General features: G+C 50.5%; 6 protein-coding genes across 6 annotated transcripts; 3 read left to right on the forward strand and 3 right to left on the reverse strand.

Annotated features, from left to right (window-relative positions):
• Window positions 1-2,706: 2,706 nt before the first annotated feature.
• Window positions 2,707-4,153, forward strand: PtA15_14A398 (uncharacterized protein; the record flags this gene model as incomplete). The annotated part of the gene is made up of 5 exons (XM_053163109.1): window positions 2,707-2,874; window positions 2,946-3,111; window positions 3,219-3,284; window positions 3,361-3,632; window positions 3,737-4,153. 5 exons carry the CDS (start codon window positions 2,707-2,709, stop codon window positions 4,151-4,153), a joined length of 1,089 nt encoding a protein of 362 aa, XP_053027069.1.
• Window positions 4,154-6,725: 2,572 nt separating this feature from the next.
• Window positions 6,726-9,993, reverse strand: PtA15_14A399 (uncharacterized protein; the record flags this gene model as incomplete). The annotated part of the gene is made up of 8 exons (XM_053163110.1): window positions 6,726-6,911; window positions 6,996-7,207; window positions 7,272-7,387; window positions 7,466-8,316; window positions 8,404-8,615; window positions 8,670-8,785; window positions 8,866-9,582; window positions 9,656-9,993. The coding sequence occupies 8 exons, from the start codon at window positions 9,991-9,993 to the stop codon at window positions 6,726-6,728; spliced, it is 2,748 nt and encodes a 915-aa protein (XP_053027070.1).
• Window positions 9,994-12,298: 2,305 nt separating this feature from the next.
• On the forward strand, window positions 12,299-13,229 carry PtA15_14A400 (uncharacterized protein; the record flags this gene model as incomplete). The annotated part of the gene is made up of 5 exons (XM_053163113.1): window positions 12,299-12,325; window positions 12,401-12,598; window positions 12,660-12,758; window positions 12,876-13,107; window positions 13,189-13,229. The coding sequence occupies 5 exons, from the start codon at window positions 12,299-12,301 to the stop codon at window positions 13,227-13,229; spliced, it is 597 nt and encodes a 198-aa protein (XP_053027071.1).
• Window positions 13,230-13,954: 725 nt separating this feature from the next.
• Window positions 13,955-15,166, reverse strand: PtA15_14A401 (uncharacterized protein; the record flags this gene model as incomplete). Its single annotated transcript, XM_053163114.1, has 3 exons — window positions 13,955-14,557; window positions 14,647-14,967; window positions 15,029-15,166. 3 exons carry the CDS (start codon window positions 15,164-15,166, stop codon window positions 13,955-13,957), a joined length of 1,062 nt encoding a protein of 353 aa, XP_053027072.1.
• Window positions 15,167-15,354: 188 nt separating this feature from the next.
• On the forward strand, window positions 15,355-16,609 carry PtA15_14A402 (uncharacterized protein; the record flags this gene model as incomplete). Its single annotated transcript, XM_053163115.1, has 4 exons — window positions 15,355-15,648; window positions 15,718-16,160; window positions 16,237-16,479; window positions 16,558-16,609. The coding sequence occupies 4 exons, from the start codon at window positions 15,355-15,357 to the stop codon at window positions 16,607-16,609; spliced, it is 1,032 nt and encodes a 343-aa protein (XP_053027073.1).
• A 222-nt stretch (window positions 16,610-16,831) lies between these two features.
• Window positions 16,832-17,293, reverse strand: PtA15_14A403 (uncharacterized protein; the record flags this gene model as incomplete). Its single annotated transcript, XM_053163116.1, has 1 exon — window positions 16,832-17,293. One exon carries the CDS (start codon window positions 17,291-17,293, stop codon window positions 16,832-16,834), a length of 462 nt encoding a protein of 153 aa, XP_053027074.1.
• Window positions 17,294-17,481: the final 188 nt, after the last annotated feature.

Here is a 17,481-nt window from a genome sequence, read left to right on the forward strand (position 1 = left end):
TGCACCAGTATCAAATATGGCAGGAGGACTTACCAGATCTTCTCCCAAAGCCATGTTTCTGAAATCAATCTGATCCAGATCGTCTGGGACGTCCCCAATTTCCAGGAGCTGAGCCGATGCCTCTCCCCCCCCGGCTGAGTTGGCGGAGTGGGCGTTTGAGTTGGGAGGATGTTGTTGCCAATTGTTGGAGCTGGCATACCTTGGGCGGTAGAGATCGGCTAACCTTTTCGCCTGGACTTGATGTTGAGACATGGGGGGGAGGGCTCTGGAGACTGGAGGGCCATTCGCTGTCTGTTGAGTCGGTTGGGTGTAGAGCGAACCCACAAAAGTGGCTTGAGTGCGATTTGCTGGCATGGGAAAAGGCAAGACACCCGGTCCACGGAGGCGTTTGTTGATCTGATTCGGTTTCGCGCGTTGAGGACAGTCTCGAAGATAGTGATCGGCGGCTCCACATTGCCAACAGCGATGAGCAGTTGCCGCGTAGAAATCTAAAGCATCCGGCCAATTTTCTTCAGGTACATCGGCCAAGAAAGCTTCGAAATCGAAGTCTCCATCTCCGTTCGCCGCCAGTAGGACCGACGGTGCCGCGGCAGTTGTCAAAGAGGCTTCTGACGCTGTCGAGTCTGTATGTTGTTTCTTACAGATGTCAAAAGTGTTGACCAGCGCGTCGAATTTTGGAACACTCTTCGATTCGTCATTTTGCATCGCATTCTCCATTCGTTGCTCAAAATCTTTCTTGAACGGGACAGACAACCGCATGACGGCTCGTTGAAAAATAAAGCCAAAGAAAGCATTGGAGTGAATTCTGACGTTCAGGTTGTTCCACTCCGTATAGAGATTTCTCATTGTAGAGGACATGCCGACGCCGTCCAAGTCGTCAACCGAGAAGTTTAAGAATTTGTTCCAGACATTGTACTGGGCCGCCCAAGACACGACCGAAAACTTCTTCTTGAGGTACGAGAGCATTTCAATGGCGGTCTTCATCCGTTGTAGATCTGACACTAGCAATTGATGCACCCCTTCGAGAACGACCATCCGCGCAATCTTTTCGAAAATGACATTGTCGATCGGTTTGAAAAAGAAGTCCCCGCTCGACATATGCCCGTTTCCAACTTCTTGCAATTCATGAAGCCACTGCGCCATGTTGTTGCCGTTGGCCGCCAAGCGTTTGTCGTCGGTCCAGCGGTCGTTGATGAGCTTGGCCGTCTGACTGACCAGCTTAGCTTGCTCGAGCTGAAGTTTGGCGGCCAGAAAATCTTGCTGCGCTCGATTCAGATCGCCTCCTAGCCCTGCAATCGCTTGATTGTTCGTTCCAGCTGGCTGGACTTGGTTGATGTGAGGAGGTACGTTCCTCGGTTGATTGATTGCCGGGCCAGTTGTTGGAGGCACAATGGGCGGCCGAGGTCCAGATGTCGACGCTCGGATGGTGTCGTCGGCTCCCCTGTTCCCGGCCGTAGATCCTGTAACCGAGTCGAACAAATTACTCATCCGCAGTCCGCCGTCCGGTACAAAATCGTCCAGTCCATTGTCGGAAGTCGAGTTTTGTCGAGACATTTTTGTAGATCAAAAAAGAAGGTAAAGAAGGAAAAAATCTGGGATCGTAAGGCGAGGGACGAAGAAATGGATTACTCACCGCAACGCTACAGGATGCCCACAGTATAAGAGAGGAAGAGAAAAGAGGGAGTAGAACAGCAACTCCAAGCTTTCCCTTTTCTGCACAGGTAAATGGGGCCACCACACCTTAATAAGCAGGATGGCTAGTCCGCTTAGCTTAATTAGGTAGGCTTTTTGTCACTGCTCAGAGAGGAAGAAGGGAAAAATCGGATCTACTTATCCCGGAGCACCCCACAGCGTTACGGCAAAGTAACGCAGATCTTCCCGATGACGGTCGATTACGCCCTAGACTGGACTACCGGTCGAGAAAATAAAACCGTCGGGTCGAATCGCCGGCTTATGAGGTGAGGAGGTAGATAGATTGTTTGGTCGAGATTCGTGTGCCTTGTAGTCGAGATTAGAGGCTCATAACCTATTCAGGGTATGGCTAACTAAGTCTGTGTATTCCACGTAGTATCTCTCCTCAACCCGGGATTGTCCCGGGATGAGGAGTACTGGTCGTGCTGCGGCGAGTCCGGGAGATGCGTGTGACATCTATGTCACAACACTAGAGACCCTCGACTGATTACAGTACCATTATCTCCTGAGCAAGCAATACAGTCAAGACACATGTCTGTCCCCCCCCCGTGCAAAACACCGACTCCAGCCGGAGTTTCCCAAGAGTTGCTGTGGTCCACAAGTTCTTCAGTTTTAGATGAGCTAATTAAACTTTACAATGCGAGCGCGTTTAGTCGTGATTACAAGCAGTTTCCAGTTTCAGTATGTCTCCCTTACTCGTTGCGCCCTAGTCCCGGACAGTGCCAGGGGTGCTCATTGAAACACTAGGGTACGAGCGGGGATGGGGGTGACGGAGCCCGCCCAGACCGGCCCAGGCGGTGCGAGATTCTCGGGGCAACATGTTTCTCGTCCGCCGAGTCTTTGAGGCGTGGATGAGACTACATAGCGGTTGCTCGCTTCGGTCGCCAGCGTCTCGGCGGAGGTTTTCTCGGCGAGCACTGGACGAGCATACATACTTACGTAAGCCCCGAGTGGACGATGGATCCCCTGGCTTAGGAATCCCTCCGCTTGCCCTCGCCCTTCACGCCTCAGACCATGGCCAGCCCGAATCCACCCTCAGCCAAGCAGGACCCGCCCACCCACCACCACCACCACCACCATGGACCAGGCGCAGACGAGGACGAGCAGAAGGCGTTGCTCGATGCGCTTACGGGAAGCTCCGACAAGGGGAGCAGGGTCACCCTGCTCGGCCTGGCTGCAAACGTGAGCCCACACCCTCGGCGGCCACTTGACAGCCGCGGCTGACATGATCGCGGGGCCGCGTCTTCTTCCAGATCGCTCTCACCGCCGTAAAGGGCATCGCGGGGTATCTGCTTGCTTCAGCGTCCCTGATCGCCGATGCTGGCCACAGTCTCTCAGATTTACTCGGCGATCTCATCACCCTGTTTGCCTGGAACTGGTCCCGGAAGCCTGCGGACAGGGACTATCCTTTCGGCCATGGTCAGCTCCGCCCCGCTCTTGCACCTCTGCTTCTGCAGCACCCAAACTGCGGTATCTGTGTGCTCGCAGGCTGAAAGACAGATTCTTGCTCTCCTTGTCGTCCACAGGCAAATTCGAGTCTGTAGGGTCTTCGATTGTCGCGTTCTTCTTGATCAGCGGGGGCTTTGGAATCGGTGAGTAACAATTTCAACCCTCGCAAGACGATGGAATTAGCTTCTGATCTGTTTTCACTGACGCCTCGAACTGCAGGTCTACATTCCTACACACTCATACTGCCGATCCTATCACGGCAGTTACCGGGGCTCGCATCATATCTGCCAAACTTCACCTCTGACCATGCTCACGACCACGAGGTGGATATCCGGGCTAGCTACTTCGCCTTTCTGAGTATCATCGTCAAGGAGACACTCTATCGAATCACTTATCAAGTCGGGAAAGCTGAAGACTCCAAGGTGCTCATCGCCAATGCGCTCCATCATCGAAGCGATGCGTTTAGCAGCTTTGTCGCTCTTCTTGCTATCGTCAGTTTCAGCAACTAACTTCGACACAAAAAAAACATCTTCTGTAAAATATGCTGATAATTTGTGTCTGTTGCCCAAACGGAGGAGGAAACAACAATCAATAGGTAGGAAGTTGGTACGGTTTAACGATTCTAGACCCGATCGGGGGGTTTATTGTATGTTCGATGATCCTACGAAGCGGGCTAGCGATCGGAAAGAGCTCGATAGAAGAGCTCCTTGACAAGCGGACGGATGTGTATCTGAACCGGGATGTGGAGAACGTCCTGCTGAGCAACCTCGAGAAGCTCCAGCAAGACAAGTTCACGCTGACTGTCCAGCAGGTCAAGCACCTCAAGATCGGGCCCAAGGCGCTCGTCTTCCTCGAGCTCGGCTTGGCCCCGCCTGCAAACTCCCACCAGTCTGCTGCCGCTGATGGCCTCCATTTCACCGACTGGGTCGTCATTCAGCATATGCTCTCCGGCCTCATCCTCAAGGAAATCAAAAACGTCAAAGATGTATACATCCAATTCAAAATCATCTAGGACCTGCCCGACCTCCTCATACCCCATCACAAGCAATTCTCCAGATATATTCAGCACTGTTATTGTACACTCTTCCTCATCCTTCTCCTCATCCTTATCTCCATCCGAGTTACTCTTTTTTGAATATAGAACAGCAGTCGTTTGTCTTTTGTTTCTCTTTCTTCGGCTTTTCTTTTTGGGTATTAAGGAGTTCTGGTTCAGCAGATAGACGAATAAAAATAGGGTTGAAGTGACCAGTTCCCTGACAGTAAGCAAGCACAATAGCCTCATGACATATAGGATCTTCTTGAAACCCGGAGGGTGTTGGTGGGGACCAGTGGAGATGCCAGTGGCTTGCTTCACTGACCTGGTTCCCCTTAGAGCACCAACACTATTTCAACAAATTTGACACAAGTCTCTTGTACCCAGTATGGTAGATCTTACTTTCATGGTGTGACAGTAGGGAATGGTTAATTGTGGTGTAGTGCCCAAAAAGCTGGATTTTCCTGCAATAATCTTCTGGGCTTTTCACGTCTAAATCATCATCTGCAGGAGTCTAAAGGGAAGTCCTCCATTATAAGTAGTTTTTTCTTTTTGTTTTTTTGAGAGACTGTTTTTGGCAATTGCTTGCTGAGCATCAGAACCAAATTCAATGATCTGGACTAAAACCCTCAAACCAATTTTTTTGTACCTTTGCTCAGTCTTGTGCAACCAACCTTAGGCCACTGTTATCTTGTTATCTGCTTTGAAGGGGTAATTTGAGTAATGTCAAAATTCTGCCAGCCACACAAACCAACACTGCACAGAAGCCACTCTATGTAGAAGAGTGTTGCCCCTGCAATCAGAGGCTGCTTAAGCTCGCTATTCTAATGCATTGATCATTTGACATTTTGCCAGATTGGCCAAAATTTAAAACCACTCATTCTGATGTCTGAAAATTTGTTTATAAATTGTGATAACAATGGTGTTTGAGTTGCCTGTGTAAGCTGAATCATCATGAATATAACTACATACAATTGGCCGGACTAATAATGTATTAATCAAGGCATATTTTAGAGATGGCAATTGGTACCAGGGTAGGTACAGAGAAAAGGCCAGTCATATCAAGCAACCAAATGAAATGTTTTGCAGGATGCAGCGGGAGTTTCCAGGGTGGCGCAGTGCAGTAGATAGGGCCCTATAGGGCCGCGGCGGTGGTGTTGGTTGTTGTAGAGATGATGAGGAGTGCAAGAAATGGTAAGGCTGGATTTGAGGCTTGGGAGTCTATAAATATCAGGCAGGAGGAACAGTGACTTGTTTCCTAAGGCAATTCCTTGGGCTGGCTTCCAGCCAGGGTGTTGTCTCACCCCTGTCCGCTGTTGCACTTGCGCAGTTTGGCGGGGCACTACTTGTGGACCCCCCTGTGCTTACGGGCTGGGGGTCTTCCTCTTGCTGCTTTTTAACCCTGCTAGACAGGGATGGGCGGTGGGCCACGGTATACCAGCTTGATGGTGTTGGGTGGCAGGCGCTGTGGGGATTTTTCATTTAATATACAGCTGTTGTTTGAGTTTTTTGTAATCTAATACTGGGTCCTCTTTGTTTTTTTTTCTGGTTTTTCAAAGGGAGAACCCTTGATTTTTTTTTTTTTTTGTGATTTGGTTAATTTGTAGGAAGAACCCTTGAAGTTTCATTCTATGATTTACTGGCATTAATATACTTGGATTTTCATTAATGGCTAGTTACTAAAGAGATCTAACTATTGGTTTTTATATTCTCAAGTGTATTTAATTTTTATTGAGTTCTTTCTTAATAACTGTTAGATTATGAATCTGGCAGCTCAGGCTTTGTAGCTTAGTGGTAAAGCAGGCACTTAGAGTTAGCCCAACCCGGGTTTGAGTCCTGGTGGAGTCATTTCTTTTCTGACAGATTTACAGTCTTGAGCTCAAAGAGCCAAGCGTACCTGCAGAGGAGAGAGCACACCAGCGGGTCTAAGAGAGCCTTAGAGTATCCAGATTCCGGGAGGATGATAGATTATGAATCTGGCAACTCAGGCTTTGTAGCTTATAAGTGGTAAAGCAGGCACCTAGAGTTAGCCTGGTGGAGTCATTTCTTTTCTGACAATAACTGTATCAATAAAGTAAATCTTCTTGCTTGCACCCTCTGGGAACCTGTGTGAAGGTTCTGTGTGTGGTTCAAGAATAAAAGGTAATTTAATTGTAGGAGTCACTTTCTTTTCTGAAGCAACCTTTACAAGGCTAAATAGCCAGGGAGGAGTTCTAGAGCCACAGTATGGTATTGATTGCTAGCACGGCAGGGGGAACAAATCCACCCATGAGTATAACTAGAAAGATGAGAATAAACAGAATGAAAGGAGAGGAAGACATACCCAGCACCAGAGAGGGAAGACCTCTACCAAGCTAGGACAGGAGGAAAATGTGAAACTGAATACTATGCTCAAGATGGGGATTATATAATCTGTGAAAGACTTGTGAAGTCCAGATAAGGGAGAGGCTTCACATTAATTTACCAGTAAAATTAAAATAACAAAGATTTGATGGAATGTTACAATAAACATGGCAATGCTTCCTCCAGTAGAGTACAAGACATGAGAACTCTAATTTTCAATTTCTCTAAGAAGTCTTTCCAAATCTTCTTGGTCACTTTTTGACCAGTTTTGTCCGCATAGAAGGTCACCAATGAATTTTGCTCTCTCTAAATGCACTTTCATTACTTCATCTTTTGAGTTGTGCACTTTAGCTGCCAACAGGTGTGCAAGTGCTATTTGCCTGGGGATTTTTTCCTATTTTATTTTTTATGATGTCAAATTAGTTCAACAATTCATCTGTTTTTATTTCATTGTTAAGCCAAGATCAAATAGACTTGCCTCCTCGCTAATTTTAACAAATTCCTTGGCTTGAGCAGGGGAAAGATTTTTCTTTCTGGACCAATGATACAGCTGGATGATTCGCAGAACATTTTCATCTGACCTCTCTCCAAGCTCCTCACTCATCAGACAATGCGAGCAAGTGCAATCAAAACCAAAGAATTCCCTCAACTCTCTGTACCGAGCCGCACGCTGCAATTCTGGAACACAATCTGTGATTTTGGTATGTGAGCTGCACTTCAAGCAAAATATATGTATATGTAAAAGATTCCTCACAAGTTATGGTAAGTTCCTCGCCAGCTGCAATAGATCCAAACGCCTTCATATGCAATAGCTGCGTTTTTTCATCAATGGAGTACCATACATTGGGTCTACAGGAATGATCAAATTGTCTTTTTTTTTCGAAGGTATCAACAAACCCTGGTCAATGATTCTGTTTGTCCTGGCCATGAAATTAACGCAAAACATACGCGTCCAAGTACAACGCAGCAAAAGGAATTGAATTTCCTGAAACATTGTGATAGGTTGATAAACTGTTGGCCCCAATCACAAAAGAAATAAACTCGTCCTCGGTCGCACCCCATCCGGGAAGACGTGAGATGGCAGCCCGCGTCTGGGGCGGTAAATGATCAATGGCTTGTCGTCGAATACTATCACCCAAGGGAGTTTTCCATATCGGTTCCTTTTCTGGAAACAATCCAACGGGGTATTTCTTTTTGATATCATCACCGGTCTCAAGTTTACGAGCAGCCACTGCTCCCACCATATCACCTTTTTCAGGCATTGTGACAGTCTCTACGGCGGCCAATTTTGGTGGATCGTCTGAAAGGTTGAGTCCATCTTCAAAGAAATTTTCCAAGTGCTTTTTGGGGGCGATGATAACACATCCTTGACCGTGGTTGATGGTGGAGTTTATGAGGATGCACCAATCATTTGGCTCTTCAGAGTTGGATGGATTGGGATCTTGGAAGCAGGTCGATTTGTAAAAACCTTTATTCAATGGCTCAAGTTTTGGCTCAGGAATTTCTTTATCGTATTTATAAACAGGATTTTTGGATGAAGAGAAGAAACCAGGTTTTTTCCCATCTGTTCCTTCAATTCCCTGGACTTTGTATGACAAATGAGAGCCGTGCTTATCAGGCTCATCAAGAAGTGCTTCCAAATCCTTGACGTCTTCAGCAGACCAGTTAATTCCACCCTCAAGATCTCCCATAAATTTGGCTTTCTCTGCATGCTCTTTTACTTGTTCCATTTCTTTTTTTGAATTGGAAAAGTGAGCAGCAATCAGGCTGGCACGAGCTATGAACTTGGGAATTCTTTCCTGTTGGTTTTTGTAAGAGGCAGAATTCAGATCAATAAATTCACATCTCATGTTGTTCTGCATATGATAATTTGATTGTAAACTCACTATCTCAGCAAATTTGAGAAATTGCTTGATTTCACTCGGATAAAGATTTGATTTTTTGGAGAGCTCCCTGAGCTCCTTGAGCCTCCAAATTCGTCGATCGGACTGCTCCACAAGTTCCTCACTCAGCAAGCAATGTGGGCAAGTGCAATCAAAACCATAGAGATCTCTTAGTCTTCTTTGCCGATCTTCCTGATACAACTCTTGGAAGACGTCTATGATTTCAAAGTGTCAGCTCCAGGTTAATCAGAACTTATAATGCTGCTCACAAGATATAGTAAGTTCCTCGCCCACTTCAATTGGCTCATAAGCCTTTATATGCATTAGCTGAGTCTCGTGATCAATGTAGTAATATACATTTGGCTTGCAGGAGTGATTGAATCGCCTTTTTGTCATTTTTTGGGAGAAAAAAAAATGTTTCTAGTCCTGCATTTCCCAATCCCAAAGCAAGCAAAGGAAACTTACGAGGCGCCCAAATATAGTGCACTCAACTCAAGATCATTTTCTCCAGCCATATGATAGGTTGAAAAAGTGTTGGCCCCAATCATACGAGAGATAAATTCATCCTCAGTCTGACCGCTTCCGGCAAGACGCGATAAAGCAGCCCGCGTTTGCAGTGGCAAATGATCAATGGCTTGTCGCTGAATACTTTGACCAAAGGGAGTTTCCCACACTGGTTCCGTCCTCGTAAACAGTGCAACCGGGTATAGCTGTTGGACGTAATCGCCCCTTTCGAGTTTACGGGCAGCTACGACTCCCTTACCACCTTTCTCCGGCATCTGGACAATCCTTCCGGCACCAAAATCTGGCGGATCGTCTGATAATTTGAGTCCCTTTTTAAAGAATCCTTCCAAGTATTTTGTGGGTGCAACAACCACAAAACCTTGACCATGATTGATTGTAGAGTTGATGACTATGCACCATCCATTTGGTTCTTCAGAGTTGGATGGATTGGGATCTTGGAAGCAGGTTGATTTGTAAAAACCGTTATCCAATAGCTCAAGTGTTGGTGTATGAATTTGCTTATCATATTTATAAACATGATTTTCGGACGAGGAAAAGAACCTCGACTCTTTCTCATGTTTTTCTCCGATTTCATTGAATGAACCGTGAGTACGCTGCTTTTTAGGCTGAATGAGAGGCGTTTGCACTTCGTCAACTTCACTGGCCTTGCGTTTAACACTACTAAGATGAAGATGAATGTTTTTAGTGATGGTGATCCATGAAATGATATCAAAATACCGAGTCTACTAACGCCTGCCCGCTTTCTATATCAGAATCTCCCAATACAAATTTTTTGCCGTCATTTCCTAGGATACTGCTAGGTTTTCCAGTTTGCCCTCCATCTGCACCTACAGGTATCGTAGCATCCTTCGGACTGCCACCCAGTTTATCAAGTTGATTTTCACTGTTAGCACGAGGAAATTTACTGGTACCAGTAAATTCCTTGTCTAGGAGAGGCTCATTCAAACTTCGACGCTGAACTGAATAAGAAGAAAGCTTCACACCAAGTGCAGTGGTTGAGATATTACTGTTAAGTACATCAAAGATGATTGAAATGCGCACTAGCACTTTGAGCCTATCTGCCAGCATCTTTTAAATTTGAGTGGAAAGGAATACGATGAAATAACATTGTTGGCCAAAGCTTGGGAAAAATAGCCACACTTTACGCTGAACCCTCGGAGTAATACCACTAGTACCGCAGGCAAATGAAAACACGGAACGGCCAGTCATTGTTCCGCTTAAAGTTCCTCTTGAATTACTCTGTACCGACAGGTCACAATCAGATCCAACACATGTGACCTGACAAGCGCAATTAATTGCCTATCTATGTAAACCTAATCGCCAGAGTTGGCCAATCTTCATTTTGTATATCCAACTGTGCAACATTGGGACTCCAATTAAGTTTTGTAAGTTTCAGAATGTGTATCCCTTAAGACCCTGATAGATTTAAACAAAAGCTGTGACAGCCTGTGAAAGATAAGCCTTATGGACATTGTATTTGTATTTACTAAAACCTCTCCTCCCCCTGTATGGATATAGATGGATGTTTTGCATCCATTGGCAGGTACCCCACTCTTCAGCAGGTACCTTCCAAAGGGTGAAAAAGTGGACATCTCTATTTTTGGATGTGCCAATAGTAGGTAACCTTTCCTTTATTCAATTAATGCCTCTGGGTTATCTAGCTTGACCTAGTATAGTGCCGCACAGACCTTCTTTAACCTTGTGTGCCAGCTGATAATGTTGATGATATGAATATGTCAACACCCTTTTTTTGTTTGTTTGGCTCTTTTCAAATCAAAAGTCAAACCACACCACCATTCTTCATTGACTGCTACAGGAGGACCGCAAGCCATCAAAATAAGGGGGTCCACATTGCAAAAAAAGCAATGCTGATTTTGTCTGCTCATGCACCTGTGAGTAAGGTTTATGCCTTGCAGATTGCTTCCAAAGGGGAGCTGCCCAGCCAAACCTTTTTGCTTTCTCACGATTTTCAAAAGCTGCATCTGCTGGTTTTGGTTGCTGATTTGTGAAATCAGCCTTACGTGAACCCCCCTATTGACTGCTACAGGAGGACCGCAAGCCATCAAAATAGGGTCCACATTGCAAAAAAAGCAATGCTGATTTCGTCTGCTCATGCACCTGTGAGTAAGGTTTATGCACGGCAGATTGTCTGCTCATGCACCTGTGAGTAAGGTTTATGCATGGCAGAGAGCTTCCCAGCCAAACCTTTTTGCTTTCTCAGGATTTTCAAAAGCTGCATCTGCTGGTTTTGGTGGCTGTTTTTCAAAATCAGCCTTACGTGAACCCCCCTAATATGTAAATTTAGAAGAAAGTGTTCCTGAAAATTAAATGGAGGCAGCCTAGCTCACATGGTTGCTGAACCTTTTTAACTCATAAGAGAAGGCCCTAAACTCAACTGGCGGGCAACACTAGAAAGCAAGCCTGAGAGAGCCTGAGAGATTCCTTCGCCAAAACAATCCAAACACACTGAGGGCTTTTTTAATCACAACGAAAAACAGGGGTTTGTTTTGCTTTCAAACTGCGCCATTCCCTCAAAAAAGAGACAGTTTCCCCCATAACAATCACTAGTTCCTCTGTCAAAGATTCTGCAACCCTGCTCCACAAGGCTTGGTGGCAGGGATGGCTGGAACCTGCCCAGAGATGCTTGACTCACCAAGCCAGCTGAGGAGCCGTGAAGTGTGCGGCTTTGAAGCGGGCTTGTTTACTCTAGTTGATTCATAAGGCCCCATCTGTGAATCAAGCGTGATCAATAACATATTTTCTGTGAAATGTACGAACCGTGAGGTTCGACACGGATTTCACTTGAGCTACCCATATTCATCATGCTCGATCAAAACGCTGAACAAACTGGGCCTAAAATCACATCCCGCTGTGGCTCTAACTTACTTCTCTCTATCACTCTTGTTGCGCAGGAGTTTCCCTTGCGTGCAACACTTAAATGAGTGTCCAGGGTAATTTGTCCATTCACATACATAGCAGTCAACTTTACTGGCAGATCACCCTAATGTTCAGGAAGGAGTTATCGAGGGCATAGCACTGCGTCGGTATCAGAGCCATGAAACGCATCGATCCATGTGCAGTGTGTGGTGTACATAAACGTTTCATTTTCACTTGGTTCGGCAAGACAGGACATGTGGTGGATGTGTTTTGGAGGTACTGAAGCAACACACCAAGCTTCAAGTGTATTGTTTATGTGCCAAGACGATTAGATTTTGTATGGAGATGTCGGCTTGATTGGACTCGTGGCCGAGACGGTCAAACTGGATTGGCAGGTGTTTTCAATACATCACTTCGCTCTTTTCCCCGACTTGTTTTTGTGTTCCAAGTACCAGCTGAGGACCTCTTCCCCCAAGCCCTGTAATTGCAACCAATGATGTGCAACAGCGAGAGAGCACTGGTGGTAAGAAATCAGCTGTACGGATTGCCTGAGGGAGCTAGAAACCCTGCTGACATCTTCCGCCTATCTTAATGAAAGCTTTTCCAAGCAGTGACAGTGCTAGTCGTTGGGCTCCCGGTGCAGGGCCATGAAGGCATCCTAGGCACCTTGAATGAATGGGGCCAATCGTGCAAATCAGCCGTCAACAGATGCTTGTCCTCCGTCAAGTCTTCCGCCAGTGACGTGAACTCCTGGCTGCCCTCGGCTTCCAGCATCAGATCAGCACCCGAAACGCCGGTACGCCCTCTAGCCTCGAGATACACCTGAGCACAGAAAATGATCCGAAATTCGCTTGCAGGATACCCCTGTGTGCCCATTCTGCAGAAACGACTGGTGCGAGCAAGATTTCATGGCCGAATGGCCCACTTGCACACACACGATTGCCCAGTCCCCTGAGGTCAGTTCCACCGCTTCCAGCTGCGGCCAGCCTCACGCCGCGAGCCAGAAGAGTCGGACCTGAAACTCCCCCCATTTTTCTTCTTTGTGATTGGATGGGGGATGGATGCCTCTGCAGTCGACATCCTCGAACTTGAGCGACCAAGGCGAAGGATTTCGAGGGCTGTGGGACATGAACCACTCTGATCCTGAGCACATGGAATGGTCCTTCAACCACTTCCACTTCCACACAGACTCGATCATCAGCTCGGCGCGAGAGGAATTGGAGCAAAGGATGCAAGAGTCTTGGGACAGCCATCACATCGACAGCCCTCCTAGTCGAAGCCACCCAACACCCCTTGAAAATGCGAGTTTCCTCTCTTTTTTCTCGTTTGGTTGTCGATATCCCAGATACACATGTTTGGCTGACTGGTCATGGTGATATTTGGTAGATCTCGGCCAGCCGCCGTCGACGGTTCTTGGAGTGCTTTGACTCGAGCGATTCGGAGTCAGCTGCTTCGGTATAGCCCACGGTGAGCCAGAGGAACCGACACCGTAACCCGGCCATCAATAGATTTCAAGCAGAAGGTATTTATCTCGTCGAATCCCAAATTATGGTAACCCACCTTATATTTCGTTGGCCCGGTCATACACTTTACAAGCCAGGCCTTGAGAGCCCCATTTTTTTTCTTGAAAAAAACCGCAACTCCACCTTTGTTAGCCCTATATTGAATATAGTTTTTTGCGTATCTCTCTAATACTTCTTGCAAGAATGGTTCTCTTTACAACCCAGATGGATGAGAGGCCCAACATCATGGTTCCTCCTTGTCGAGCTACACACATCCATATTCTAAGTCTAAAATATCACTTGTCAACCCTATCGAAGCCTGTACTCTCTTGATTATGATCATCGTCCTTGAAGGAGGCCCAGCCTATCCAACCCTCGACATACATACATACACGAAAACTTCCGCGCACAGTCGCAGGCAGAAATGCGACGCCCAAACAGAGTGTGTCGGTGGTTTCCTGTAGGGGGGCGGAGCCCGAGCCAACCTTGTGGGAGCTGACAAGCGTATCTCCAGCTGTCAGAGTGAGCTCGACATCCCGGGGGAGCGATGCCCAGAAGATTGTTGAGCGGGGACTGCACCTGCCCATCCGGCCTGCGTCCTCTCCGCCGCCAGCCCAAGCGCCTCGCACGCACTTTGGCAAGTGCTTTGTTCAAGGATTAGGTTCCAGTTCATACGTGAACACTGATGAGTTACATAGGATGAGTTGCAAGGGTGTATTTATTTCAATGTGGATGCAAGCCACATTGCAATAAGTCTGGCCGATTGAAACTTTAACAGCGCCGTCGATCCTTCGGAGGGCGCTCGCTGGAGGCAGGCTGCTCAGACAGAGATCGGGCCTCTCCAGCGACACCGCCACGGTCCCCAGGCGGCCCCGACTCGAGCGCTTGCGCAAGCCCAGCCCGGCCGGCGCCGAAGAACCCCCCGGCCGGGTCCGCGCACCCGCACGCCCAGAAGGTCCGCCGGCCATCCCGCTCCATAGTCCAGTCGCCTTTCTCGGCGCGGGCGGGGCGCGGAAGCAGGCGAGGAAGACTGGCGTGGGTGCAGGGCCCCGGGGTTTCTGGCGCAGACGGACGGCTGGACAGGGCAGGCAGGCCCTGGCGTGCTCGTCGAACGGAGGGCCAGGGAGAGCGAGGCGAGGCGGGCCGGGTTCCTGGGCACACCATTCACCGGCTAGCTTGTGCATGCGTTCTAGCCCATCGGGGACAGTATCACAGCTCCTGGAAGCTGCCCAAGGCCAGGAGTCTCTCGCGGGCTCAGGGGACGCCCCCGGAAGAGACATACCAGCGGGCCAGAATGGCCGCAGCGCCGGCCGTGTCCCACTGCTGGCTCGGCTCAGCTCACCCATGCCCCGGAGCCGCTTTCGTGCGCCTCTTGGCCGGGCACGCTTGTCGAGGGCTGTGTGTTTCCCGGGGCCCCCACGGCTGGCACATGCATAGTACACACAGGTCTGTGTGGTATGGGCTCGTCCCGGCGCTGGGCTGAGAGCATGCGTCGGTCGATGGGGGAGATGGCTCGGGAGCTTGGCTGGCCGCGTGTGCCGCCCGAGGGATGGACAGATGGCGAGGGGATCGAGGCAAGGGGCCGAGCGAAGGCGATGCTGACGGGCTGAGATTGCAGATAAGCGGGGCGAGGCTGACGGCGGAATTGGGTGGCCAGCCGGGGCTGTGCACGCTCACGAGATCGGCATAAAAGCCCAGGCTGCCCCTCCTGCGCCCCAGCCGACACGCCCCGCCCCGAGACGGTCTGTTGCGGTGAGCGCTCCTTCCCTGCCCATCCCCCACAGCGAACCACTTCGGGAAAAGCGCAGTCTCCCGCGACGCTGCTCAGAGACGAGCACGCCGTCTGGGAAGACGAGAATCATCTTCTCTCATAGTGCCCTCGTCTCTGCTCTCCCTCCCCCTCACCCTCTTTACCCATCAGAGACCCCGACCCACTGACCCTCCCCTCTGCCCCAGCCACCAGAACCCGCCCCCTTGCAGCTCGCAGCGTGCCAGGAACCCAAGCAAGCGCGCACAGGGCAGCCGAAGCCAGAAGAAGAAGATGATGATGATGACCGCGGCAACCAAGACGGTGCGGTGTCTGGCGGCGCTGGCAGTGGCGCTGGCATTGCTGCCGGACGCACGCTCGCTGCGCGCCCGCCAGGTCTCCGACGCCACCAGCGTCCAGCCCGTCGACCCCTCCATCACCGACCCCAAGGCCATCCTCGCCGACCGGATCCCCTGGTACACCCAGGACGCCGACCAGCAGGACCACATCCGGCTGCACTGGTCCGTCCGCCATCCTCTCCCCGCTAGGCCCCGCACAGCTGCTGATCCTCCCCAAACCTCGCGCACCCAGCTATCTGTCCATGGTAAATCCGGCCGAACTCTGCGCGGATATCCAGACGCTGATGTGCGTTTTCTCTGTGGGCAGGCTGCATACGGCGATTACCGGACGCTGTGTCCGGCGACGTTTGCCGTGCACGGGAACGACTTCGAAGTGCTCGAAGACTTTGCGACGGCGGAGGGGCAGACGGGGTATGTCGCGCGGGTGCCGTTCATGCAGAAGATTGTGATCGTGTTCCGGGGGTACGACTCGGACGTCGCGCTGTCGTGGGAGCCCGCGCCGATCGACTTCGGCCGGCCGGTGGGGCGGTGCACGGCGACGAACGGGTGCACGGCCGGGCGCGGCGTGCTCGCGCTCTACAACTCCGCCCGCATCGCCACCGACAACTGGGCCCGCGCGAAGCAGGCCGTCAACGCCACCGGGCTCAAGTTCTCGGTCACCGGCCACGGGATCGGCGGCGCGGTCGCCCAGCTCGCCGCGCTCGATCTGGGCATCGACGGCCACGTGCACTACGCCCACTCGCAAGCCGCGTCAGTCCCCCCCCCCCCCCCCCCCCCCCCCCAAACCCCGCCCCTCACCCAAGCTGACCCTCCTTTGTGTGTGCAGACCGAGGGCGGTGTCAAGGACGGCGGCGACGCTCCTGTCGGAGATCTTCCAGGGCGAGGCCGGCCAACACGTGGTGGCCAACCACGACTACTTCCCCCACATCGTCCCGCGCACATCCGGCTTCGTCCGCGTCAACTCGGCCGTCTGGGTCTTCGGCAACCGCACCGAGTGGATGCGCGTCTGCCACTACTACCCCGAGAACGGGGCCTGTCTGGGCAACGGCACCAGCATCGCCGATAACTAGTTGCGTCCCCCCCCCCCCCCCCCTCTGTTCGTCCCGCTTATCCGCTTGCTTATCTCCCGCTTGGCGCGCCGTTGTAGCTACTACTTCACCCCCATGGGCCAGTGCGGGGCCGCCGATAAGGGCTTCTGACTTCCTCCCCTCGCAAAGTTACCCCGCGCCTCTGGCGCACTCGGCCCCCCCGATTCCCGCCGTCATCGTGCTTCGTATCCCCCCTTTTCATGGCTCGCCACACATTAACACAGCCCACTAACATCCCTCTTGGGTCACAGATTTCTCATCTATCTGCTCTAAGTTATCTGCTCTAAGTTATCTGCTCCAAGTTATTATCTCCAAGTTATTATCTCCAAGTTATTATCTCGAAGGTATCATCCCTAAGTTATTCGCTCCAAGTGATCCGCTCCAAGTTCCCATTCCTGCAAACACATATTCCCTCCCAGCCAGCTCCACAAACTCTGCGCGGGTGAGAGCGGCCCGAGCCCGCTGATATCCGCGCCCATTCGCAGCGATTGTGCGTCGCCTGAGCGGCCCGGTTGGCAGCGCTACCGGCGCGCACTGTTGGCTGCGAGGAGCGGCGGTTATGCGTAGCAGTGAGGAGGCGGGGGATGGTTGTCCAGGATGGAGAGCAGCCATGTTGCTGGCGGGAAACCGCTGCTTCTGGAGGGACGCGGCAGCACTGCTACGACGGGTTCTCTCCTGGTGTGCGGGCTCCCATACTCCATGACCACCCGAGCAGACCAGCCCACACCGAACGAGGAAGAGCAGCCCTGCGCGCTGGCCAACCGGCTGCACCGTCGCCGTCCCGCCGACCAACATCTTGGTGGTGGTGGGCCCAAGATGGGCACCCCTCACACCCCCGCTTCCCCAGTGCGAGAGTTCTTTGGTCTTTCGTCCAGGCCCCCACAATCGTCGTCATCCCGCCAACTTCACTTCCCTAAGGAAGTAGTGGGTCGGGGGTGGAGAATCCTTCATCATTTGTATTTCACTTCCATTTTTGGGCAACA

Source organism: Puccinia triticina, chromosome 14A, assembly GCF_026914185.1.
Source record: "Puccinia triticina chromosome 14A, complete sequence".
NCBI classification, from domain to species: Eukaryota; Fungi; Basidiomycota; class Pucciniomycetes; order Pucciniales; family Pucciniaceae; genus Puccinia; species Puccinia triticina.